This window comes from Lathamus discolor, chromosome Z (genome assembly GCF_037157495.1).
Source record: "Lathamus discolor isolate bLatDis1 chromosome Z, bLatDis1.hap1, whole genome shotgun sequence".
Classification (NCBI taxonomy): Eukaryota; Metazoa; Chordata; class Aves; order Psittaciformes; family Psittacidae; genus Lathamus; species Lathamus discolor.
The window spans coordinates 73016360-73043608 of record NC_088909.1 but is presented as its reverse complement, the minus strand read 5'-3'; the positions used below and the strand labels follow the sequence as shown (position 1 = coordinate 73043608).

Below are 27249 nucleotides of genomic sequence, written 5' to 3'. Positions count from 1 at the left end.
GCAAGAGCTGTGTTTACATTTAGAAACCTTTAGCTCTGAAGTAAAGGGAAAAGACAATAACCCCAAAACCTGATACCTGAGAAATAACTTACAGATGTTTCCAATGGACAGTAACAACTGCAATTCCCAGTGCCCCCTGCACCTCCAAAGGCAGGTGGACCAGAGGGTGTAATCATACACTTCAGTGATGTTCCTGTTCACCAAAGACAGTGAAATTTAGCAGTGAGAAATTAAGGCAGGAAGGCTGGCAGATGGAGGAAAATATCTGATGTTTGCCACATGAGCAGTTACAGACCAAAACCACAAGGGCTACAAGCATGTTTTCCCTTCATAGTTTTACCAGGACAATTCATATTAGGTATTTGCTTTAATTACGTCATCAATGGAAAGAAGCAGGGTAGGGGTTCTGCCTCACAATGTTCATTTCTTCTTCTTTCCTTTAAGGGACATTCTGGAATAAGGAAGATTTGGCCATGCAGGCAGTGTAGATATCTGCTTTTTCTCTCATATACTTTGTGCATCAAAGGGCTTTCCCATGTATAAACCAGAGGACTTTCAACCTAATAGGAGCAACTGGCAAAGCAGAAATCAGTGCCTACTCATATTACAGATACAAGCAAGTAGAATGGTGGATAACCAAAAAAGCATCAGACATCTTTGGTAGTTAACGCAAGTGTGTCTAGGGGAAAACTATTCTAGCAAGCATTACTGATTCACAGACTGCAAGTCACCTGCACCCTGACTCTTCTAGGAAGTATTCCTGGTGCATAAACCACAAATTAGCTGTACTCTCTTATTTTATTTTTTATTTATTTATTTATTTATACAGTTACTGGGATAGTAGACAACTGTGAACTGATTTTCACTTTTGAGGAACTCAGAGAACTGTTATTGAGGTCATAACAAAATTTTTGAGATAAATCTGTCTTCTCCATACCTTTTAGGTTGGCAAGCTGATTAAAGAAGCAGCAGGAAAAAGCAATCTCAAAAGAGTTACATTGGAGCTTGGAGGAAAAAGTCCTAACATTATATTTGCGGATGCAGACTGTTAGTAATATTTTTGTTATATAAAACTACTACTTTTGCAATTACCACGTGTTTTTTTTTTTTTCTTTGTTAATAAATCATATGTATATGTTTAATGAAGCAGTAATTTTTAAGGCTTTCTGGTCACACTGTAGTTTTAAGTTAGACTGACACCAAAAATTGGTGGCTCATGAATGGATATGAATCTCTGACAACCTGTCCACCCGAATAGAACATGAATGCAGAACCAAAAGCAGCTAGATAGATGTTATACAGGTTTATTAACTATCTAGTTAAATACTCCTCTTGGCACTGCTAATAAGATAAATAAAGTTGAATCTACATTTCACAAAGAGCAGCTGAATGTGTGTTTCCCTAGGTGCACCATGCTACTCTTACTAAAAGCAGTTTTGGACAAAAGTAAATGGATGACTATCTGTGTTACAGCACCATAAAAATAGGAAGCGCTGAAAAGGGAAAAGTGATGGAGTGACAATGGTTTGCAAGGAATTTATGACCAGTCAAGTTTACAATCTGATGAACTCTGCATTTCTTTGCAGTGGATGCCGCTGTGGAATTTGCACATATTGGTGTGTTCTACCACCAGGGACAGTGTTGTATAGCAGGATCTAGGATTTTTGTGGAAGAGCCTATTTATGACGAGTTTGTTCGACGAAGCATTGAACGAGCAAAGAAGTATACTCTTGGAAATCCTCTGTTGCCTGGTGTACAGCAAGGCCCTCAAGTAAGTAATGTGATGTGTTTCTAATATAATTGTGATGTGACGGCACAGTTTAATCTACTTCTATGCCTATTGTTGCATTAGCTTCAAGGTAAGTGCAGTCATCTAGTGATTAGTCTGGAAGACCAAGAGGATGAAACACAAGACATGGCTTCCTGTGACACTATCATAGGCCTACGGATGAAATTTCTTTCTCTCTTCTAGTTGCTTTTATTAGGGAATGGGAACAATTATATAGAACTGAAATGCTCTGAGAAAGTTACAGTGCAACAGCTATTAAAGTGCAAGCATGGTCACCCATGTCAGAAATTCCTAACACTATATTCAAATACGGCCACTGTGAGTAGCTTGAGGAAATAAAATTTAATACTGTCTTTTTCCCCTTTTCAAAGTGTTAGTGCTTCACTACAGTGCTGACAATTACAGAATATTACACAATTAAAATGCATAACTTTTTTACTTTTTGCTGTTTATGTTGAAAGGTTATACCAACAGCTTCCCCATTAAATAAATGCTAAAATGCAATATTAAAAAGCACAGCTATCACAATTCTGTGGATTCAGTGGATCACATTAGAGCATTGTTTAATTTGTTTCCATCTAGAGTCTCTTTCCTGTATCAGTCTGTACTAGAGAGTATATACTTTCTTGGCAGAGCAATTATGCACATATATGATTGTCGCAGAATAAAGGAATTCTATTTGAGACAAGGCAAAGGCTGGAGACAAAGCCACTCCCACACATATCATAATGTAACGTGTTCCGTGTAAGGTATCACAGTCATTTTATGTAATCAAAGATACCAAGTAAATTGGAAAACTGCATTCTAAGCCCCTCAAATTTTGGATAATTTAAAAATAGTATTTTGGTGTCCTGCAGTGTATCTTGCTAACAAGCTAACAGGTTCAGCTGAATAAACTTAAATGTCAGAGGGTAGAAAGATTTAAGTAAACTCCAGCAGTCTGGTGTGCAGCTAATATAAAATTAATAGGAAACCACTCTTATGTTATTGTGGCTTTACTGAGTTTGAAATTAATGCTAACAGTTTAAATGAGAGATGAAAGTAAACTTTTACTAACAAAGAAAGGAATGTTAAACATGGGAAAAAAAGCATTAATGAAAACATTTGAAAGTACATGAAGACTGTTTTCTCTTCCAATCCCACGATTTGCCATTCTTGAGCTCTTTTTTTTTTTCTCAGCAAGCTTTAGAAGAAATCTTAAATTTTACACAGGTTGTCACAGTTTCTTTTTCTGGAACTGGTATGATTCCATTTAATGGAAAATTGTAATTATGCCATTTAGGTGCATTGTTTTGTGGCGATTATGTTAAATATATCTCTTCATCTTCAAATGTTGTGTTTGGCATAATTTTTCTAGAAGCAAGAAAATTATAGCCTGTACCAGGTATATTCACCATGCTGCTTAGTCATAAAGCCTACCTAAAAGCCATATTTATCCTCCAGCTCACAGGCCCTCTGCAGAACCTGCCTCAGGCAGCAAGTGTAGATAATGCTTTGCACAGTGGGCACCAAAGAAGACCCAAGGGCCCTGCAGGAATTAAAAAAAAATCATATATGTGCTAATTGACACATTATTAAGAAAAATAATGATAATCATAATAAAGGAACAACTGACAGCAGTGTGAGCTGTGTCATCTAAATTTTTCTATTCTCTACAAGGTGTTTATGCCAAAGAAATAACTGGCCACCAGGGCAGCAGAAATTTTATGTCTTCGTCATGGAATTAGGCAACTGTTTCAAAGCAAAATGACAATGGAAGCTCTGCAAATTAAAAATCTCCTCTGTATAAATATCCCTATAAATTCAGATCTTTGTAAATATTAGCTTTTATCTCAGCTTTAGCTGAATAGCTGTTTAGTCTAATACACACCCAAGATTCCTCAGAACCTTTAAAAATATTGCTGGGTTCTCTGATCCTAGTAAAACTTATTGCTTAAACTGAAATATGAACTTTTTATTGTATGAATAAGAGAACAAGGTGTGCCTACCCTCCTGACTGATGAGTATGATCACAGAGAAAAAGCTTCTATGTGAGAGTCTCTAAGAGTAGTCTCAGTATCTTCATGAGCCAGTGCTTGAAGGGCTGAACCCTGCAAGGGTGAAGAAAAGAATGATGAAAATGGTACAAATTGAAGAAAAACAAACAAAAAAAAAAAGCTGTTAGAGGCTTTTCCTGAACATGCTTTACCATTAACGTTTTCTTCACATGAGTGTTAATCTTTTACACAATTTCCCTTCAGACCTTAACTGTTGTTTGGTTGATTTGGAGAGGGGAGGCGAGGAAACGATATGCTACCTTTTTCTGCTCCCCTATTCTCTTTTGTTCATTTTGTCAATGAACTTTGTCAATGAATTCTGGAAGGGCTCATGTTCAGCTGTCAATTATCACACCCAGGTCCTTTTCCATGAAGCAGCTTTCCAGCCAATCTTCCCTAAGCCTGTAGCATTGCATCTGGCTGTTGCGGCCCAAATGCAGGACCCAGCACTTTTGCTTGTTGACTTTACCATATCTAGTGAAGGTCAGAAGAGTCTTGCTGGCTAGATCAAGCCCTCTGTTATTTTTGAAGAATCAGGCTCAGCAATTTTTATTTTGATGAACTATTTGCAGTTGGCAAAAGTACTGGGAAAAGTATAAAACAGTCATTTGAGAGATGTTTTTTCATTTTTTCTACTAAAGAAAAGCAGGCTATCAGTCCCTCTATAGCTGATTCTCCTATGTCAGAATTCCTGATTACTGGTCTATTTGAGAAAAGCCTGCAAAGTTTTCAGAAGCTAGTGACAAGAATACTTACAGGGCTCTCCAGCTGTTCCACTTCAGCACATGTAAGTTAAAAAGGCTGGAACATTGTTAGGTTTTGGTCAATGAGTTAGAAGAACCATTGTTATTGTGTGTGCTGGTTTTACCCCTGTAATTTCTTTTCATTTAGGTTGATAAGGAGCAGTTTCAAAAAATCCTGGAGCTAATTGAAAGTGGGAAAAAAGAAGGAGCCAAACTGGAATGTGGAGGAGGTTCATGGGGAGACAAAGGTTACTTCATCCTGCCTACAGTTTTTTCTGACGTTACAGATGACATGCGCATTGCCAAAGAAGAGGTAAATAAAGTCTTGGCAGCCTGTACTCTCACTGGAGACTATCCATTTAAATCTCCGTACAAAATATTCATTTAGAAGATCAAGTGGCTACATAAAAATGCTTTGAGTAAATCTTTTGTTCTGTCATGGTGGTGTTTAAAATGCTTTTCTTAGTTTCTGATGCCTGGTTCACCAACTCAGTGGTGGTGAGGTACAGGAGCATGGAGCTGGCCTGCCAACAAAGGTTACAGCTTAATCTGTCAGTAAAGAAGAAATGTTGGGATTCAAATCATTTACATCACCAATATTTCCTATGTCTCACATGTTAGAGACACAGTAACCTGTAATAGAGAAGCAAACCTTGATGGCACAGCTTGTAAATTCTTTGCACTGGCTAAGGGGACACAAAAGTTGGGGTTTGGACACAATTAAGGTGGCAGTGCCAGGACACCAGTGATTATTTGCAAGGAAAAGGGGAGAGTTCCAAGTACAGGGCTGATACATCATTCAGAAAAACAGTTCTGTAAACACAGCCTTGAAGTCCAGTCATGGCCACTGCTGTGTGGGGTTTTTTTTACATTCATCTTGGTTAATAACTGCTGCAATTGTGTTGCAATTGATGTCCATTATACTTCTCCATACTAGAAAGCCCCTTCAAAATTATTACAAATCTAGGTGTTGCTTTTAATAGCCATCAGTACTGCTGACGCATCTGCTCAACATACCAAGTTCAGCAAAAGTCAAAAAGCTGAGTTAAAAGGAATAGCAGAGTACCTAGATTTAATTGTGATTAGGAGGGAGCTGTAAAACGGGAGAGTGCAGTAAGAGAAATACTGGGAGGCAGACAGGAAACTGAGAGAGGTATGTTTCTTTGCAGATCTGTTGGTTTCCTCTGGGTCAGCAGTACAAGAATTGCTTTCCTCATGCTATTTTGAGTGTATTGAACAATGAAATCCCAGAGAGCTAAGGCAGTGTAAAGAATATCTGGGTTCTGAAGCTCACAGCCTGAACAGTGGGGAGTGTTCAATGGTTCTCTGAGCAGTGTAAACCAATCCCTGCAACTCTAGTTAGAAACTAGCACTAAACCTTTCCCAGGAAAATAAAGTGGAAAGCTCACGATCTATGGAACAGAAGAAATTGTATGTGATAATGTCCCCCTGCTCTACACAACCTTGGCACTGTGTGGTGGACATGGGCACCTCTGGCTGAGAACACAAAAGCAACGCCAGTGGGAAAGATGAGCCTGAGGCACCACAACCTCTCGGAACACCCATATAGAAAGCAGAATTAGTTGTTTCACTTGGTGTACATGCCCAGGTGTGCAGCTACCTGCAGAGATGAAAGTCTAATAGAAAGTTTAGAAGAAGGAAAAGCTGAACATCTTTCCCAGCTCTAAAACTGCAGTTTACCAATACAAGTTCGTTGATAAGCAGCATAGATACGTAGCACACTGTGACTCCATGCTAACTACCTTTATGGTGGTGTCTTCATTTTTTTTCATTTGTTTTCATCTTTTGTTTACTTATTTATTTATTAGTAGTTTACTATAGGCTATCTTGATTTGTTTCATGCTACAAAAATCTTTATGTGATTTTATAATCCTTTTTAGAACTCTGTTCTGAGATGCACACTCTTGACTGAATGAATTTAGGAATAGGGCAATCTGACAGAAATATATTTTAGAAATGTACATTATTCACAATAGTAAGCTATTCTAGTCCAGTTCATATGTTTACATGTGTCTGAAACAGATATTTGGACCTGTTCAACAAATCATGAAGTTTAAAACCGTAGATGAAGTTATCAAGAGGGCAAATAATACTACCTATGGCTTAGCAGCAGCAGTTTTTACCAAAGACATTGATAAGGCACTCACATTTGCAGCTGCTCTTCAGGCTGGAACTGTATGGTAAGTAGTGGCTTTTATAATACTTCCTTCAGAACTGCAGGTCCCAATGGCAGTAGTTCTAGGACATTCTAAGACCTCTTTTGGTGGTATATTTTTATATTTCAATTCCTTGTCATCTTTAGGGAGGTAGATTAATGCCATCCTACCATCCTCTTATGTCTCTCTTCCCCTTACCTCAACACACTTAACACACTGTTAAATCATAGAATCACAGAATAGTTAGGGTTGGAAAGGACATCAAGATCATCTAGTTCCAACCCCCCTGCCACAGGCAGGGACACCTCACACTAAACCATCCCACCCAAGGCTTCATCCAACCTGCCCTTGAGCACTCACAGGGATGGAGCACTCACAACCCCCCTGGGCAACCGACTCCAGTACCTCACCATCCTAACAGGAATTTCCTCCTTATCTCCAATCTAAACTTCCCCTGTTTAAGTTTTAACCCATTACCCCTCGTCCTGTCACTACAGTCCCTGACAAAGAGTCCCTCCCCAGCATCCCTATAGGCCCCCTTCAGGTACTGAAAGGCTGCTATGAGGTCTCCACGCAGCCTTCTCTTCTCCAGGCTGAACAGCCCCAACTTCCTCAGCCTGTCTTCATACGGGAGGTGCTCCAGTCCCCTGATCATCCTCGTGGCCCTCCTCTGGACTCGTTCCAGCAGTTCCATGTCCTTTTTATGTTGAGGACACCAGAACTGCACACAATACTCCAGGTGAGGTCTCACAAGAGCAGAGTAGAAGGGCAGGATCACCTCCTTCGAACTGCTGGTCACGCTCCTTTTGATGCAGCCCAGGATACAGTTGGCTTTCTGGGCTGCGAGCGCACACTGCCGGCTCGTGTTCATTTTCTCATTGACCAACACCCTCAGGTCCTTCTCTGCAGGGATGCTCTGAATCTCTCCTTTGCCCAATCTCTGGCTGTGCCAGGTGTAGGACCTTGCACTTGTCATGGTTGAACTTCATAAGGTTGGCATCAGCCCACCTCACAAGCGTGTCAAGGTCCTTCTGGATGGCATCCCTTCCCTCCAGCGTATCAACCGGACCACACAGATTGGTGTCATCGGCAAACTTGCTGAGGGCGCACTCAATCCCACTGTCCATGTCAGCGATGAAGATGTTAAACAAGACCGGTCCCACGACCAACCCCTGAGGGACACCACCCGTCACTGGTCTCCAGCTGGTAATTGAGCCAATGAGTACAACTCTTTGTGTGCGGCCATCCAGCCAGTTCTTTATCCACCGAGTTGTCCATCCATCAAATTGATATCTCTCCAATTTAGAGACAAGGATGTTGTGCGGGACAGTGTCAAACGCTTTGCTCAAGTCCAGGTAGATGACATCAACTGCTTTACCCTTGTCCATCAGTTCTGTAGCCCCATCATAGAAGGCCACCAGATTGGTCATAAAAACTTCTTGTAAGTCTTCACAAAGTTGTCCTGTAAACTTTGTCTGAAAAGGGAAATTGACTTGCTAATAAGGAAAGGAGACAAAACAAAATACAGTGACAGTGCCAGTTTGATTTCCATTCAGGATCTGGGGATAGCCCAGTACATAATTTGTGGTGATTGCTTTCTGCAGTGTGTAGAACATCCACTTGTGATGCAAAAGATTGACCAAATGTTTTTGAAAAAAGGAAGGAAACACAAGTGAGGGAGAACTACTACAATTAGAAGGACAACTATTTGCAGCAATGGAAAAGAAAAAGCCAACCTACATGGACCTGGAAAGGCAAATTGATGCAAGAGTGAAGGCCTGGAAGAATAGCAGACTGAGTCTAACAGCTATCACTGACACTAACACCTGCATTTCCCTACAGTTATTTCTGAATGCATCAGAATGAAAACAATTAATTTTTACTTGAATGCAAAACCTGTGTCCAATCTATATTTTATCCAAAAGAATATGCAAACAGCACAAATTCCAACCCAGGTCCTGCGACCTGAAAACATACACTTTCAAAAAATAATGGAAAAGTTTTGACTTCAGAATTTGTAGAATCATAGAATAGTTAGGGTTGGAAAGGACCTTAAGATCATCTAGTTCCAACCCCCCTGCCATGGACAGGGATGCCTCACACTGAAACATGTTACCCAATGCCCTGCCCAACCTGGCCTTAAACACTGCCAGGGATGGAGCATTTATCACTTCTTTGGGCAGCCTGTTCCAGTGCCTCACCACCATCACAGTAAAGAACTTCTTCCTCATATCTAACCTGAACTTCCCCTGTTTGAACTCATTACCTCTTGGTATTCTTTAAAAGCAAGAAAGATCAAAATAAAAGTGGTAGCTTTCAGTTTTACTGGTATGTGATTGATGGTCTGTCTAGGAATCCTCAACTGTGAGTAGAACCTCCTTTGATGAAACGAGTAGACTGGTTTCAGAAGAAGAAATTATAAGATATGGAAATAGAGAATATCTGATTTGACAGTGCTGCAAGACAAAAAGAGATTCTGTGATTCTCAGCCAAGAAGCAGATACACACTCTGTGAAAACTCTTCATACTGTAAATTCCCCTATGAAATTCTTTTCTTACTCATTATTGTATTTTGTTCTCAATCACAATACAGTTGTTTAATGCTTAATATGGTTTAACATTGAGTACAACCAGACAAACCTTCCTGAATATGTACCTGCAGAAGATTTATGTAACTGTGATTAGTCTTTAGTTTAAGAGCTTATGCACTAGTTAGGAGAGAATTTTATCATAACTATCAGAAAAATATGACTGTTATAACCCTAATAAATGTAGTTTCTGTTGTTCCTCTGAACGTTTAACTACACATACTTTTGAAAATACATTATTCAGAAATAGTTTGTTAATATCACCGTAGGGTTTTCTTTTTTTACAGGCAACAGAAACCCACTGATTTTTCAGAAGCTAAAAAATTGTTTCATACTGTCCAAAGTAACTTTCCTGTTCTTCCAGGGTTAATTGTTACAGTGCAATATCTGCTCAGTGCACTTTTGGAGGATTTAAGATGTCAGGAAATGGACGAGAAATGTAAGTAAATAGTTTTTAAAATGTAGACTCATAGGAACTACAAAGTAAAATTCCAAAACTCAATTTTAAACATTCATAACCAGGAGGCCCACTTCAATACTTTGTCAAATTAGTCTATACAGCATTTAGATGCTTCATGTTGTGGAAGACAATGTCAAGCAAAGTATTACTCCATGAAACAGATAAGAAAATCACTTTGATACACACTTTTTCCAAATGACCAATTTTAGTATCTTGTATCCTACTCATATGCAAAACTGTGTTTATGGTTTACAGCTTTTTAATGTATATGGAAAGTGTGATTTGCAGAAATTTATATATGGGTGTAGTCTGTGGAATTGCCTTTCAGTGCTAGCTTTTTCAAAATATTAGACATCTAAAAATCCTTGATATAAACTAAATTTTCAGTTTAAAAGTCTTGTGACAACATTTTTACGTTAAGTCCTAGGTTGACCAGAAATTATGACAAAAATAATCTGTATTTTTCAGATTGGTGAAGTGTACAGAAATTATAAGCTAATAAGATTCTTTCAAATCTCTCAGGTTCAGTCTAGTTTCAATTTGAATCATGCGTTGTCTTACCTGAATTCATCTTGATCTTCACATAATGTGCTAAATCATGAAACATTTAATATGATACATCTTCATTGCATTATGTAGAATTATGTCTTCTGGGTTTAGTTTTTTCTTTTGAACATGAATCACAAGCTGTCCTTTGTTAAAAATACCATTCATCTAGGAAAATCAAAGTATATTTTAAGCAATGCATAAAAACCGAAATGGTAAGTTTCCCCTTTTGTTTAGCCAAATGCTTAGTACTTCTGAAGAATAATGGAAGTAATTAAAAATATATGTGCAAGTGAGGTGATTCAGAGCTTTTTTTCTCTGGGTTTGGGGTTGTTTTTTTTTTTTTTTTTTGTTTGGTTTGGGTTGGGTTTTTCTTCTTTTTTTCAAGAGGTAAAGGCTAGGGTTTTCATGTTTGCTCATCCCTGGGCTCAATCTCCACCTGATTGCAAAGCTCCCACTGACTTAAAGGGAGACAGAGTTCTGTAAATGCTAAGAGCTTTAGAAAATATCAAAATGAAATAACACCCACAATTTAGTTCATTGTTAGCAAGGAATGTTTTGCATTTGCTGGTTGCCAAACACTGGGAGATCATCAATTCTGAATTACATCCTTTTGCAGAAATATTTTAGGGATTTATTTGCTGAAAATAACAGAAAAGTTATAATAGGTTATCATAAAGATTAATATTGTCTATAACAGTGCATTTTGAAGGAAGTAAACTTTTGTGCAAATGAAGTTTTTCCCAATGCTTGTTTCAAAATCATAATTAGTGGACAAATAAGAATATTTCTGCTAAAGATCAAGGAAATATCTAGTACCAGATAGATGTCTGTCTTGGAAAGAATATTTCTGGCAATTAGTTTTGAGAGAGGCAGAAATACGTGTGAAATAACTGTACTGAAATAATCAGGAAGTTAGTATGTCAAGTCATTGACTTCTTTGAACCCCAGAATAAAGTTCTCTGAATAAAATTATCATTCTTTAAATGATAATACCATTATGAATTAAACTACTGAATGTCATAGGCTGACAGAATACCTCTTCGAAAAGGAAAAGAATCAGTAAATATTTCTCCACTGCATGAGAGGTCTGAGCACAGATTTCTGTTTTGCATGCATATGTATCCAGTTAGATGGCAATGAGCATTGAATAACATTGTACTGTAGTAAAAAATAGAATTGTATTGTTCTATGAAACAATCTACTATGACTAAATAGTTTTACTGTGTCAGATGTCAAACATCTATGCACACAAGCAAGCTTCATTTCGTCATGCAAAACATAAAGTTGGAATTATGTTAATAAAATGTCAGAAAGAGTCTAGTGGTTTTTACTGGCTGTGAGATTTCATAGTGGATTAATTATGTCCTTCACTTACTTGAGATAAAGCATCTGTTCTTTGACTCTGGAGAAGAATCTTGACATTACAGGAAGGCCTTTGCAAGTAACTTGATCATGTTTGTGAAGACCTAACATATGCCTGATTTCCTCCACAGAAATAAAACTGCTCTCTCCCACTTTTCCCCACTTTTCTCAGGAGACAGTTGTAGCTTTTCCAAATGCTTCCAGCAGCAGTCTAGCTGCACAGATGTCTTCTATGTCCAGCATGCTTGTTACATATCTGGCCAATTGCAAAGCAGAACAGAAAATCATATTAAAACATTAACATAAATATTGCTTTTGGTTCTCTTTTATCTAGGGGAGAATATGGCCTTCATGAATACACAGAAGTTAAGACTGTCACAATCAAAATCCCACAGAAGAACTCGTAATTCTGCTTGAGGTGCAGAATTTAATGCCTTCAAATGAATCTGAAAAAGCTATATGAATTCAGAAATGTTGTGTGACCCAAATTATTCATTAGCCTTCTTGATTTCTAATTGTGTGCTTACATTAACAATATAAAGGATATTGTCAAAAATTTTAGTGTCATTGACTGAGAAAAGGAAACCTTAATGTCTGGTACATAGCTGAGTGATGTTTAAATTCATGTTGAGAAAAAACTATTTTTATTTTCAGTGGAAAGTGTCTAGTGCTGTGCAAATGTTGATTTTTCAATATATCCTACAGGTACAGTTTGAACTTATATGCTCTTCTAAATGTTAGATGGTGAACTCTTTGCATTTTCTAGTCTTTGTGACCTTAACAAAAGCACTTATGAGTAATTACCAGATAGATACTCCTTTGTGTCTTTAAAAATAGTAGACTTTTTTAGATGTATTTCTTAGACTACTGAATTGTTCATCATACTACATAAATGTAATCTGGATAATATTAAACCATATTAAAATTCATCTTCAAAACCTAATATTGCTCCTTGCATTAGTCTTTTCTATTACACTGGTTTACCACTGGCTCTTATGTAGCACATATTTCATATCTCTAAAGAGGAGCTACTGTCTCGGTGGTGTGTTTAGGCCATCAGAAATCTACTGTATTGGCTACATGGAAACCTAAGTCCCTAATCCTTCAACAGTATTACAAATGGAAAAATATGAACACACAGGGCCTTGGGCAGTTTGCAAAGAGCCAACACTTGGCTTTTTGGTGTTAAGTATATAATAAAGTTCTAACAGATGATAAGCAAGAAATACTGAAGGGAAAGCAGAAAAGAGGAGATGAGGCAAAGAAATCTCTTCTTTAAGTGTACTCATATTCCCGCATAAAACTTGCATGTTTTCCTCCCTCCTCTTTCCTTCTCTAGTCTACTGTTTCACTTCATTCTTTTTCCTTTGTTTCTTTTTCTTATAGCTGCTTATTCTCATAAAGGCCCTCTGCAGATATGTGTGCCAACTGATCATAACCTATAAGGTCTCTCAGTCTGTGCAGCTTCAGTGTTTCACAATCTTCTGCTAGTGCCGCTTTCAGCATGCTCTGATGGCCACTCACCATCAGCAGCCACCAGATAAGCTCTGGAACAGTGATCTGTACACACCAAGCACAGCAATTACATAGCCTGATACTGAAGGGTTCATGTTTTCTGTTCAGAAGAGGAAAGAAAGAACAAAATTCAAAATAAATACCAAGTAAAGGAAAAGAAAAAAAAATCCTAACGAAATCAGCTGTGAAAGACTTTAGGAGTGGTAATGAACATAATGTTAGAGAATGACAATCCTACAATGAAATATCAAATATTTAAAAAGAGATGAAAAGCAGTGTGTAGAGCAGGTATGGGTCTTAAGTCTCTACTGTCCAAATTCTACTTTTGCTGAAGTCAGTTTCAGAAGTCCGAAGGGAAGTCAAATGACAAATCTAGATTTGGATTTTGGTTTGTATCAGGAGTGCACTTCTGAAATTATATACCTGAGCATCTCCACTTACCTTCTTTATTTACATGGAAGAGTGACACAGAGGAGCAAAATTAGCTGCCTTTTTAATGACACTAAACCAGAAGATGCATACTTGGCCTGTGCCTGGTATAATTCAACCACTAACAATTATTCAGCCCTCAGAAGCAGACTAGGGCCAGTCTGAAGCAACTCGCCTCTGAATGTGTACTGTGTGGGTGGTTGGTTCTTAATCTGCTCACAATGTCCTTTGGCAGCACAGGACTGCAAATCCAGTCCTACCAGGCTACGCTGCCTGCATCTGCAAGCCCAAGCAAAGAATGATTTTGAAATATAACCAGAGGAAAAGGAAAACTCAACATAAATAGAGAAGCAAAGGAGAATGATCAACTCAGCCCTAGCATGTATACATGCATTCTTCTTGACAACACCTGAAATATTTTAATATTGCTCTCAGCAATATTGTAAATCTATTTTAGTTCTTATTTGATAAATTCGTTCTCTAATTTACAGGTAAAATAAAGCTGGCAATGGTCTTATTCTGTCAATTTAAACATTCAAATGTAATCAGAATGTAGCATCTAGTATTGACTTTAAATTCTCATTTTTTCAAAAACCTTGAGTCCATGTGCATATTAGACATGTGAGAGAGACAGAGAGAAAAGAGAGAGAGCAGATAGAGGCAACAAAGGCTGTCATTCAACCGAGGTGAAACATCCAACTTTTTCGTCAGAGCCAAGTATAGCTTTGGGTTAATCTGATGACATACTGAAGTTGTTGGGAAGAGGTGCCAATGTAAAGAGATACACCTTTTGGCATTTAGTACGCTTAAGAAATTCAATATGTGTGTGCTTGCATAAAGCACTTGAGATATGTTTGAAGGAGGCAAACAAAAGCTCAATAGATTACATATCCAGTTTATCTTATAAAAAAACATTAGTTTACAGTGCATGGCAAAGTGTCCAACCCGGAAGAATTTGAGAACACAGTCCCATTTGTTCCTCAACCACCGGTTACTAACTCAGAGTCAAGTTCAGGAGCAGCTTTCTCTTCACAGTGCACAGACTGTTAGTACTAATACAATTTATTTGTGAGTACAAGAAATGTCCTTTTACAATTAAGAGTAACTGTAACTGTGTTCTTAGTATTAAAAGCTCCACCTGACAGTGAAATAACTTTTCTCTGTTTTTGCATTATATCTCCACATGGGTATGGCGGCTTGTGATCACCTGGGCTGGGCAAGAATAAAGGACTTACGTAAATATTACACAAGTAATTCAGGACACCCTTTCTTTCTGGGCTTTAATAATTATCACATTACCCCTCTTGCATGCTAAAGCAGCACCATTGAAACTTAGTGGGATAAAACATGAAAAAAGCAATAGTTAATTCTATGCAAATGTCTTTAATAATGTTAATGAAGTTGTAGTCAGCATTTCACAGAGAACAAAAAACAAGACAAGTAAACTTTCTGCACTTCCTTTCAAAGCCCCTGAAAACTGACTGCTATGGTCAGCATCAATTAATAAATTTAAATTTTATGTTTGGATTATAATGGTGATGTTTTTCATATAGTTCTCCAAGTTAGTTAGTGCCTGAATGAATAAGGTACAGCAAAATTCCAGCAGACTTGAAAGGAACTATTTCTTTTTCTAGTGAATTGTGTTTCTGTCTGCTTAACACTATTAAATGCACACCTTTGATTTTCATGAAGATATGACCAAGCAGATGCTTTTGCCATCTTCATAGGAAGTTATCTGTTTCAGCAATTTTATACCATATAGAAAAGCAAGTAATAGAAACTTGGGGTCTTTAAAGCCACTGTCTTGACGTCACTGGAGCCATCTCTGACCCCTCTCTTGCCCCTGATACACTATTTTTTCTTAAGTGGGGAAGCTGTTGAATGACAGCAGCAGTATAGAGAGACACTCAAGCTATTTCAGCAAAACTGTGAATCTGTAAGGAATTCTCATTCCATCTCAAGACAGAAAATTGTTGATAATCCTTGACTGCCATATGTTCAGGTCTTAAGACAGAAAAGACATAGAAAAAATATTCATGGCAAAAAAAAAAACATCTGGATTGGATAAGGAGTGAAAATTCCCCGATGAAATAGGTTTTAGGGAGGAATTTGAAAGATGTGAGATCCTGGCAGGCAGCACGGCTCATGAGGGAGGAGAGTGATATATTCAATCTGTGTCACAAAATTTAAGTGCCGAAAAGACAAGTGCAATAAAAGAGGGAGAAAGGAAAGGAGCAATAGCAGAAGTATAAGGAGTTTGATGGGGAATGAAAGTAAAGCTAAAGATCACCTTGAGATTCTGAAAGATCTCACTGTAAAATATTATTATAATTCTGTAAGACTTAATATGAAGGACTTTAATGGTGAAGTGTCCTTCCCCAGCCCCTTCATCATCATACTTGCTGGCAGATTATGTTTGTCCTGCCTGATCCTTCACATTCAGGTCTTGTTACAGTTCTTGTGGTGTCTTGTCTTCCAACTATTCCCCCACTGAAAAGCAAGATTTAACTAACTCTTTTTTAGAAGTCCACTTTAAAATAATGAAAAGAAAAAAGTGTTTTTGAACATTTGGGAATAACAGTACCCTGTGAACTTAGTGGGAGGCCCTGAGGACTGAATTATAAGCTTTGCTGTGCTGGAAGAGAAACAGTGGCTTGATGAATATACTGTTCTGGAAACAAAAGTTAAAGATCTGGAAGCACAACATAAACTGACTCAGCCAATAAAATTATGCGTAGTCTTGTAGGAAGGACATGAATCACTTTTTGCATAGAAAAACTAGACAGGCATAAAGATCCAGTAAACAGAACCGAGTATTGGGTGGTTGTACTGTTGAACATCCAATTCGTGAAACAGTCCTCAAAGGGTAGCAGTAATTATTCATATGCAGTATAATAAACTGATGCTAATAAATCACAGCTACTTTTGCACATTAGTAGCAGGCATTGCAGAAAGATCTGAAAGAAGTATTAACCAAAATGCAATAAGATTGTCCACAGAGGGAGCAGAATAGAAGTAGCTCACTCTTCCAAGAAAAAATATTAGTATTGAGGGTTATTTTGAAGCAAGCAAGCTGGAAGGGATAGCAGCAAGGAGAGGATTTGGTTTATTGTCTCAGTTTATATCCCCATATTGCTTACAGAACTATATGGAGCAGAACATTCTGACTAAATAATAGCTTGACAATTACAAATGCCTAATCCAAGATGGCTCTGGACATAAGGAGCATTTCAACAAACTCTACCAAGTATTTAAAGTTATTAAACAAACCACTGCAACTGTGCACCATCCTCTCTCTCACTGTCAGCACAGAAAAATCCCTTAGCCTCCATTACCTTTTTCATGGACTACTAAGAAGCTTTGATAATACAGCATGATGCATGCAGCACAAATCCAGCTGTGGCAAACAAAGTATTGCCTTTGTATTACCTTGCTGAATGGTACAAGCTGTCAAGGCCTTACCTATGGGCTCCTTGTAGGAGGGTGATGTATATTCTACTGAATGTAGAACATGGATTTTACATTCATTCTGAATACAGCTCCTTATTACGTGTAATTACCATGCTTAGGATTGATGAGCACATTGTGTGGTGATGGTAATAAGACTGGCAAATTTTGGGCAAGATTAGAGATTTATAGAGAAGAATGTGTGACAGCAAATAAGTGGACCAAGTGAGAATAAGCAACACTGACTACAATTAACTATATTCAAGAATCAAGAATGATTTTATATGAGTGTGAAGGAAGAAACATGTCATGGGAATGTTGTATTTCGATTATAAATATGTCCCATACATGACATATAAACACATATTTCAAAACTCTCATTGTGGACAACAGTATGTATTGCTGAGCACAGTGCTTACTAACTAGCTGAGTCTTATATAAGGAACCTTTGACCCTGACTGTGCTGATAGCGATCTTTGAAAGGCATAAGATTTTGTAGCCTTCTCCATCTCCAGACATCCTCAACAAAAAGAATCTATGCAACTTACTTCTTATAAGCCATTATCACCAATGAACAGATCACTTATTTACAGCACAATGCATGGGCCCTCATACAGCACATTGGTCAAGTTCAAGCTACAGAGAAAATGCCAATGCATACATTTAGATTATGAATGAACATACGAAAATCATATTCTGTCTACAAATTTTTATCCAACAGAACAGTATGATGATTATACACAATAAACACAGATTTCAGATTACTTATTCTATATTAATATATTAATTACTATTTAATATTACTTACTTTTTTTTTTCTCCTAGTGTGGAAAACTGGTCTTTCACGTGTACTAAGCCAAAATTTTCTAAAATAAGATAAATGTAAGTATTAAGTTTTTAATGTCCTAAACAATTAAGGGGTTCCATTTTTCAAATATGGGACACCTTGGCAGTAGGCTAAATAAAGCTAGCAGAGAGAATCTGAAGTCACAGCTTCTCATATCCACATGTCATCAGGGAGACTCATTCTGAAGGAGGAAGGAGAAACAAGCACCATTGTAGCTATAGGGATCTAAAGGCAAAACAATATGATTTAGAAGCAGATGAAATACTTTACAAAACCCAGTTTAACAGGAGAACAGAGAAGCTCTCGGGTAAGAAGTTCCTTCCCCATGCCACTTTTTGGCTTCATGTCCCCCAGCTTAATCACAAATAAGGGGGAATGATCACAGTCAAAGTAACACTAAGGAAGTGGGGGAGAAGAGCACTTCCAGGTCACACACCCATATTCCATCACAGCAAAAAAATGAAGTATACTTTAGCCACCACTAAACAAGGGAGCCCTTGGAAAAACGTGAAGATTTTCTTTTTCTGTCACTTTTCTCTGCCTTCATAAATATGTAGGCTGAATAGTTAACCTCCACTGTCTTACTCAGTTCTAGAAATAGGGTTATTTATGTGGCTTTATGGACATTGGAAGACACTTTTTAAACTTTATTTAGCCAAATGACTAAATTTTTGTGAAATGTATTTTTTCCACGTGTTTATTGCTTATTTCTTTCATTCTTATTTTTTTCTGTAAATACTTTGTTTACAGAAAACAACATGTAAGTACTAATTCTGTGCAACTAAATGGGGATATGAGCTTATATGTAAATCGTATTACAGAACATATTTACAACAGAACATGGCAGAACTTTATTTCATAAAACAACATTATGAAAATTAAAACCTTTGGCATATTGGACATACGAGATGAAAAACACATCTGCCTTCTTCTTCACACTAGGCATACCTGTGCAGATCAAGGTCATAGAAGTTTCACCGACTCCTTCTGAGCTGACTTCCCTAGCACACAAGCAGATACTTGGGAGGAAAGAGGGGTGAGTCAGTCTGACTCCGATTTTGTGTGGGTTTATGTCACTATTGCAGCTGGCAAGCAGTTGGAAAGAAGACTTTTACAGCTCATCAGAAGTTCCTTCGTGTCAAATGACGAGCTGTGTGGGAGAAGGTAGCTGTGTATTTTACTAATTGATTCTTATCAGGCTGAAATTTTCAAATAACCACCAAATCTAGCAGAGTCTGACATGATTTCTGACCTCTAAATCAAGGTCTCAGCACTGTCTATGCAGTGTCTCAGCACTGACTCCTTGGCTCAGAGCCACCCTGAGCACGCTATAGCCTGTACAAAATTTTCTCTCCTTGGCGAGACATTTTAAACTGAGGATTTCTAGGGATGTCAGCAACCACTAGCATTAATTCTGACAGCTCCGGATATCCATGTGATTCAGGTAAATGTCTTCTGTGAGCATTGCTATGTTCTGAACAGAAGAACCAGTTATTCATCATGTTTTGGTGCTTTACTGCCTCAGGGCTGCTTGTGTGACATTATTGCTTTAACTTCCAAAAGCATGATTTATCTGAAAGATGCATTTTACCTCTTTAGTTTTTAAACAAACTAAATGGACAACTTTAAAACTAATTTTTCCCTTGAATGTTGTATGTAGAATAAATTATTTTGGAGGTGAGACTTTAAATAATAGTATTCAACCAGGGAAATGTATAACAAATGTGAGGACAGAAAAAAGAGCATGTTAGATGAGAGAATCCAGAAACAAGCTAAATATTTAAACCTAGAATTCTCATTGTATAAATAAGACATTACATGATTAAACAGAAAATATCTGTTTACTTTTTACTCATTGAGCTCTATTTGAGAAAACTTAATGCTCTGAAATCCTGATGCACGAATCTCTGTATATTCATGTGTTGTGGCTTAAGCCCAGGACATAAATCAGTCTACTACCAACCACCCCCCACCCCTGTTTTTCTTTCCCCTGCTCCGGGAGGGATGGGAAGGAGAATTGAAAGAATGTAACTCCCATGGGTTGAGATAAGAACAGCCCAGTAACTAAGGCATAACACAAACCACTGCTGCTACCACCAATAATAATAATGATAAGGGAAATAACAAGGGAAGAGAATACAATACCACCTGCCGATACCTAGCCCAACCCAGCAGTGCCAGCCCTTCCGGGTAACTCTCAGTTACATCCTGGGTATGACGTGCTGTGGTATGGAATACCTCTTTGGTCAGTTTGGGTCAGGTGTCCTGTCTCTGCTTCCCCCCAGCTTTCCCTCCTCCCTGGTAGAGCATGAGACTCAGAAAGTCCTTGGTCAGAGTAAACATTTGAGCAGTAACTAAAAACATCGGTGTTATCACCGCTGTTCCCAGGCTGACAGCCAAAACCACAGCGCTGCACCAGCTACTAAGAAGGAGAAAAATGACTGCTACTGCTGAACCCAGGACATCATGGCAGTGGACTGCAACCACCTAGAAAAATCCATAGTTGCAAGGTTAAATCTCGTTTATAATAGTCAGATGAAGGCAGAGGGAATCCAGTGAACAGGGCGGATAAAATTTTATCTCCCCAAATCATTATGAGCTTAAAAAGTAAAGCTTGAAAAACCAATCAAAAGCAAGGGTATAAAGCAAATTAAGAATCCTTTCTGAGAAGGCAGAAAAAAATATATACCCACAGAAAAGATATGCCAGCAGAAAATAGGGATTTGTTGCAGAAAAAATTACTGAGCATTTTACAGAGAGAGAAAATATCTCAGATGATATCATAGACTGTAAATCAAGGCAATTATGATATTTTAAGATTTCTAAGAATTAACTTTTTTTTACAAAATTTGAAAGTGACAATAAATTAAAAATTCCACCCCATGACATTTTTTCAGTCATTTAAAAAGTCCCATTCCTAAACTTTCCAGCTTACATATTTCCTTAAGAACATCCAGCCCAGAAAGTTAGAGATCAGCATATATATGAATTACTTACAATTGAAAAAAAAGGTTGCATAGAACAAACTCAGAATAATGGACAGATTCAGAGAAATCATAGCTAAGGCTAGACTTCAAAGGAATGCAAGTACATAAGGCAGAAAAGCCACAATGTGGTACTCAGACATCAGTAATATTTACAGTGATAGTCTGTAGTTAACAAACAACAAGAAGCCATTTGAGAACCAATGTAGCCAGGTTAGAGAAACTAATATATTTAATTTAGTTTGTGTTTCAGCTTTTTGCATTTTCTCTCTTCTTGTCAATACTTAAGAAATGACTGCGTAAAAAAGCGGAGTCATCCACAGATAATCTGCTAATGGGTAGGATGGCATTCAACTCAATCTTTGATGTAGTTATTAATGTGGATCTCACGAAGGCATTGAACAATGACTTATCTGTGAAATCGGATTCTATGTTACGAAATTTATGACAGATGGGTCTTGTTTTCTCTGAACAGTAGATACATTTTTCCTTTGCCATAATACAATACACTTTCCCCCCCCAAAAAAAAAGAAAAACTAAACCCCAAAACCTATATACAAAGAAAAATCATCTGTCAAAAGAATACCTGATGAAGGATTTATATAAAGGAAATGTTCCAAGCCTCAAGCAGATGATGGCACAACATTACTTTAACTCACCTTCTTCTGCCAGTGAAATAAGGAACACATGAATCAATGAACAATGATATAGTTACTGCAGAGCCAGGAAGGATCCTGTTTTAACCTCAGATTTAAATATTCTTTATTTATTTTTTTCTTGTGAGAAAATCATAATTCTTATGCCAAAATCCCATATAAATCCATTGTAGAATTACAGTACAATGGAGTTTAAATTTAAATATGTTTATTCTAATTTACTTTTCACTGAAATCCCTCCTAGAATATATCTGCAAACACCTAGGAGATTGTCAAAATAGCATAAAAGTTACCCTGCTCAGGGCTTTAGTCTAACTGGAAGGCAGCCTGCAGCCCATGAACATTACAGGAGATGCCCTGAGCTCTCAGTGTCCAAGTCGGCATATTAAGAACTTTGAAATGAAATCTGCAAAATCTTGTATGTTAAGCACTGAGCTAATACACTGCAAAGTAGTCAAGAGTAATGGGACAGCTAAACATAACAGAGGGTAGGGGCCAGCTTCATCATTTTGCAGGGAATAGCCTCAATAATAACTAATCTCTGGAGTCATTCTGGCTCATCCTCTGGTACAAGGATGCTTTGACGCAGGTGAAACAGGAGAAAAGGAGAAAGAGCCATCAGGCTGCTGTATTCACATTTCTTGAAGAAAGAAAAAATACTGAAAAAGTCTGGTACCAGAGATGTGAAACTGGACTGTACCACAAAATCCATTCACCACAAGAAAGTAGAATAGAAAAAGGGAAGCACTGTTCACACGGTGATGATTACCCTTTGCAATGCTTACACTCTAAAAGCATGCAGGGTTTAAGCCTGACACTGAGTTATTTAGTCGTATACTGCCAGAACTGGCTTTTGGCACCTACAGCAATCAAGGTTTAAGCACATCTATGCATGCCCTATTGGGTACCAGGGTAACCGTGAGATGTTCTCACAGAAAATTCAGAAAACTTCAGACACTGAAGCAAGAATGGGATTTTTTTTTATTATTATTTATTTTTTATTCTATAATTCTGAATACACATGGAGAAAGCAGAAGCCAAAATGCCTATCTTTGTGTATTCAGCTGCTGGACCTTACTTGGTATCTCTCAGTTAGATGCATTTGACATAGGAAAAGTATACACTAATTCTTTGACCATCCAGCACACAGGTCTCAACTGAATGACTTTGAGTGGCCATACTTTAGTTTGTAGACTAAACCTGGAAACAGCCAAACAAAAAGAGCCATATCAAGCAGCAGAAACTCTTGCAGCCTTGCTGGGATGTAACCAAAGCTCACTACATGTGCAGAAACAGTACCATCACTTGAAATGTTAGCATGAGCAATTCCACTATATATCTTTGGCACATTGTAACTCACCACAAAAACATAATCTTACATAAGCTACAGGCTGTGCAGAGAAGAGATTCAGAGCAGGCCTGAGGAGAAGGACTTGGGGGTGCTGGTTGATGAGAAACTGAACACGAGCCGGCTTCAGTGTGCACTCGCAGCCCAGAAAGCCAACCGTATCCTGGGCTGCATCAAAGGGATCATGACCAGCAGGCTGAAGGAGGTGATCCTGCCCATTTGCTCTGCTCTGCTCTCTCGAGACTCCACTCAGGGCACTGTGTGCAGTTCTGGTGTCCCCAACATAAAAAGGTCATGGAACTGTTGGTACAAGTCCAGAGGAGGACCACGAGGACCTCCCATATGAAGACAGGCTGAGGAAGTTGGAGCTGCTCAGCCTGGAGAAGAGAAGGCTGCGTGAAGACCTCATAGCAGCCTTCCAGTACCTGAAGGGGGCCTATAGGAATGCTGGGGAGGGACTCTTCATTAGGGACTGTAGTGACAGGACAAGGGGTAACGGGCTAAAACTTAAACAGGGGAAGTTTAGATTGGAGATAAGGAGGAAATTCTTTCCTGTTAGGGTGGTGAGGCACTGGAATGGGTTGCCCAGGGAGGTTGTGAATGCTCCATCCCTGGCAGTGTTCAAGGCCAGGTTGGACAGAGCCTTGGGTGACATGGTTTAGTGTGAGATGTCCCTGCCCATGGCAGGGACATGACTTAGATGATCTTAAGGTCCTTTCCGACACTAACTATTGTATGATTCTTTGATTCTATAAGTAATAAAATATTGCTAGCAATCAGTTCCATGAAGAAAATTATCCTGATGATGCTGGGGTTTGTATTCATGCTTGCCTGGAGTAAGCTGTCCTTGTTTTTTGCTGTGACATTCCCATTTAGTTTGTCCCTCTGCCCTATTCTGTCACAGCTTACAGAGGCTGTCACTTTTCCTTTAATCATATCTCTGCATGTGATCTCTTATGACTGTGTTTGGGCCATTACAGATGCTCCACATTATAGAGTCCTGCTGGATTTTTGCTGAGCTATTTTTTTATCCTCACTGAGGGAATAATAATTTACAGTTTGTCCACACATCTTTGCTTCACAAAAGCATTTCCCAAATTATTCTGGATAGTGCTTTTCTATCTGAATATTACCACATATCTATGCGTTTATCCAAAAAGAAAAAAAAAAAAATTTACTTTAGACAGGACACATAGGACTGAGGGTATTATTTTAAATTCCCAGACAGAGGCTCCTGAAAGGAAAACTCATTTTTATGAGTTTGTAGTTTGCCTTTTCTATGTACTTTTACATAATGTTTAAAGCTGGCTTTTTGAGCAAGATTATATATTGTCAAGTTTGACATGACAGAATAGATGGACTATTTTGCCCTGCAAAATATCTATGGGTCAGACTATATCATTCAGCAACATTGCATTTAAAAGGGAAACTAACAGACTTATTCCCAAAACATTATTCTACGAGTTATTATATCTGTAAAACAGAGAAACATTGGAAAGATTTCTTTTTCATTGAATTTTCCCATGCACTATTTCAGATGGCCTATTAAATTCTTTTTTTTGCTCTTATATATCCACAGCACTGCAAAGCTTGTACTATTGGCCTTAGTCCAAACATCATATCAGCAACCTCTTGGCATTCACATGAATTCCCATTTATTTGAAACTCTGTTAGAAATCTTAGTTCTGTCAACTTTTACGTGATCAGACAAGAACGACTTAGCCTTTCCTGAGGCAGCTGCTCACATGGATGTCAATACCTTATGTTATTGTGACCTCTGCTGGAGAAAAGAACAAAGCACACGGATTTTTTTTTTTTTTTGTTTGTTTTTCAACTGGAAAGCAAAATTTCACTTTTCACTGTTCACTTTAAAACCATTTGTTATTATGCATTCTGTAATAGACTAATTCATTCACCCTGCTGCCTCAGCTGCAGACAACCATCTCAGCACTGTGCCACTAGTGTAATATATACAGCTTAACACACAGGGATTGCCAGTCTCATATTTCACATATTTCCTATTAAAAAAATGCATATACTTGTATATTTTTAATCTAGTTGCAGTTGGAACATAAATTGATTTATGGTCCTCCAACACCATTGTTATATATGGTTATCAGAGATACTTACAGGTGCCAGACTGGCGCTATATACTGTTGACAAGAACAGGCCTTTAGAAGGGTATAAGAGATCTTGGAGGTTTTCAGCCTTTGTTGTTTGCAAGCAATGAAAAGGCCACAAGGTCCTCAACATCCTCAAAGTTTTAAATATGATTCCTTTAAACAAATTTTGTTTAGCTTGCAGACTTCTTCTTCTAAAAAGCTTTGTAGCTTGCAGACTTCTAAAAAGTACTTACATACTAAAAATATACTTAACGCAGAGTATCCCCATCATTGTCTGCAGGGTAGTCATTGAGTGATATAAAAAATGTGTGACACTGAGAATATATTTGCTTCATCCTTCTAGCAAAAAGAAAGAGAAATATAAAGATTTCAAAATATTACATTTACCTTCATTTAGCAAGAAATTAATCCCATGTTGATTACAATGAAATTCTGCTTCATCCTATAAGGATCAAATCACACTATGAGGATCAAATAAGATATAAGTATTAGACTGATATCATTTACTGGTGGAAATTGGTGTTTTGCTGAAGATTTGGTCTCTGTATCTTGAGAATACGTTAAAGCATTTTAGAATATATTCTTTCCTACAATTATTAGGTAACACTTGGTATCTTTCTACTGTTCATTTCTCCAACTCTTAAAAAAGGGTTTATCTTGTGGAAAAACCAAGACACATTCGTTATCCTCTTTTGGTTAGTTCATTGCATAGAAGTAGCTTTTAGTTTGTGGAGTCAATCACTTAGGATAAGCTCATGTACAGTTTTGTAGTCAGGAAGTTCAAAATCATAATGGCTTTCATAAGGAGAATACTATTTGCTTTGACAATTATGCAATTTAAATATATTCTTTAATTACTTTGTTCCCTACTCCGGTGTTTTGAGACAATGGCTTATAACTGTTGTGGATTACAGATTACATACAGGAATTTTCTGATCTAATCCCAAAAAAGAGAGGACAAGGATGTTTTGATTCTTTTTCGTAGGAAGTTCTAAAAAATGGATTAAAAGTTTGAAACATTAGAAGCTTTCCCCAATCCATGGAGAGCTAGCGAGAACACAGACAAAAGAATCAAATGGTAAGTGATAAGCATATTGCAAACCTCATTAGTTATTGTATGATAGCAATGCACACATGGTCAAAATGGATTTAAGCAGAAAATCAACCATAACCATAAGTACTGGGAATTCCCATTTCTTGCGCAATTTCAAAATTAAATAACCAATATTCTTCAAAATGCACACAACAATGTGACCATAACTGCACAGAGTAGTATGTGCAAATACACAAAATGCCTTCCAACAAAAAGTCAAGGACAAAAATAAAGACTCAGATAAATGTGCAATACTTTTTTAATTATTATTATTTTTCTAACTCTTCAGCAGATGTGGTTCAGCTTTCTATGTCTATGCACTATGTTATTTTTAAAAGAAGGTCTTGTGGTTTACAAGCTCTTTTATTTAGGTCTTCACGCTAAGTAGGATAAAAAAGTCGAACACCTGAAGCGCAGGTCAGTATATTCCCTTGAATTACTATTAATGCCAAATATCTTTCAGCTCCTTACGCTAATGTAAAATCTTCTGATGGTGTAAATGCAAATTAATATTTCACTGAGAATTCTTGTATCTGAATACGATAGTGGTAGCACATCTGGGTCCTAGCCGGAACAACATTTCTATTTGCAAGCTGTCGACGGGATCTGCAATTTATGACACAATCCCCCATCACAGTGCTTAGGCAAGCAGAAAAAAACAGACTTCGATAAAAATCTTACTTCTTTGGTTTTTGTTAACACAGACACGTGTGAATTCCCTGGATAACCTTGCTATTTAGGTAGACGGCCACCTGTCATGTACAGTACATACATAGGAGCTGTATGTAGAACCTTGTGGCTGCATGTGATGGAGTATGGCCATGGAGAGACAGCTTCTTGCTTGTCATGCTAAGCAAAAGAAGCTAAACTAAAAGGGGACAGGAAGAGGATGACAAGGTTGTGACTTGTTTCCTTTGCTGAGATCAAAGGAGATCAGCTGCCTGGGACCAAGCGTGGCTGATACCTGTGCTCAGAACGCATTAGAGACACTAGCTGATCTGAAATAGATGGAGAAAACAAAGAACTCACAAAAAAGTGTACATTCCACCGTAACCTGACTTCAATAACTTGAAGAAGAGCTACCACTGAGTATGGCTATAATC

General features: G+C 37.8%; 1 protein-coding gene across 1 annotated transcript in view; it reads left to right on the top strand.

Moving 5' to 3' along the window:
* The window catches only part of ALDH1A1 (aldehyde dehydrogenase 1 family member A1), a 32923-nt gene extending 20276 nt beyond the window's left edge, over window positions 1-12647 (top strand). The window contains exons 8-13 of the mRNA XM_065662753.1: window positions 945-1047; window positions 1587-1771; window positions 4717-4881; window positions 6612-6769; window positions 9698-9772; window positions 12039-12647. Coding sequence (XP_065518825.1) covers window positions 945-1047; window positions 1587-1771; window positions 4717-4881; window positions 6612-6769; window positions 9698-9772; window positions 12039-12111 — 759 coding nt within the window. The 3' untranslated portion in view covers window positions 12112-12647. The remainder of the gene's footprint in view (window positions 1-944; window positions 1048-1586; window positions 1772-4716; window positions 4882-6611; window positions 6770-9697; window positions 9773-12038) is intronic.
* The last annotated feature ends 14602 nt before the right edge of the window (window positions 12648-27249 follow it).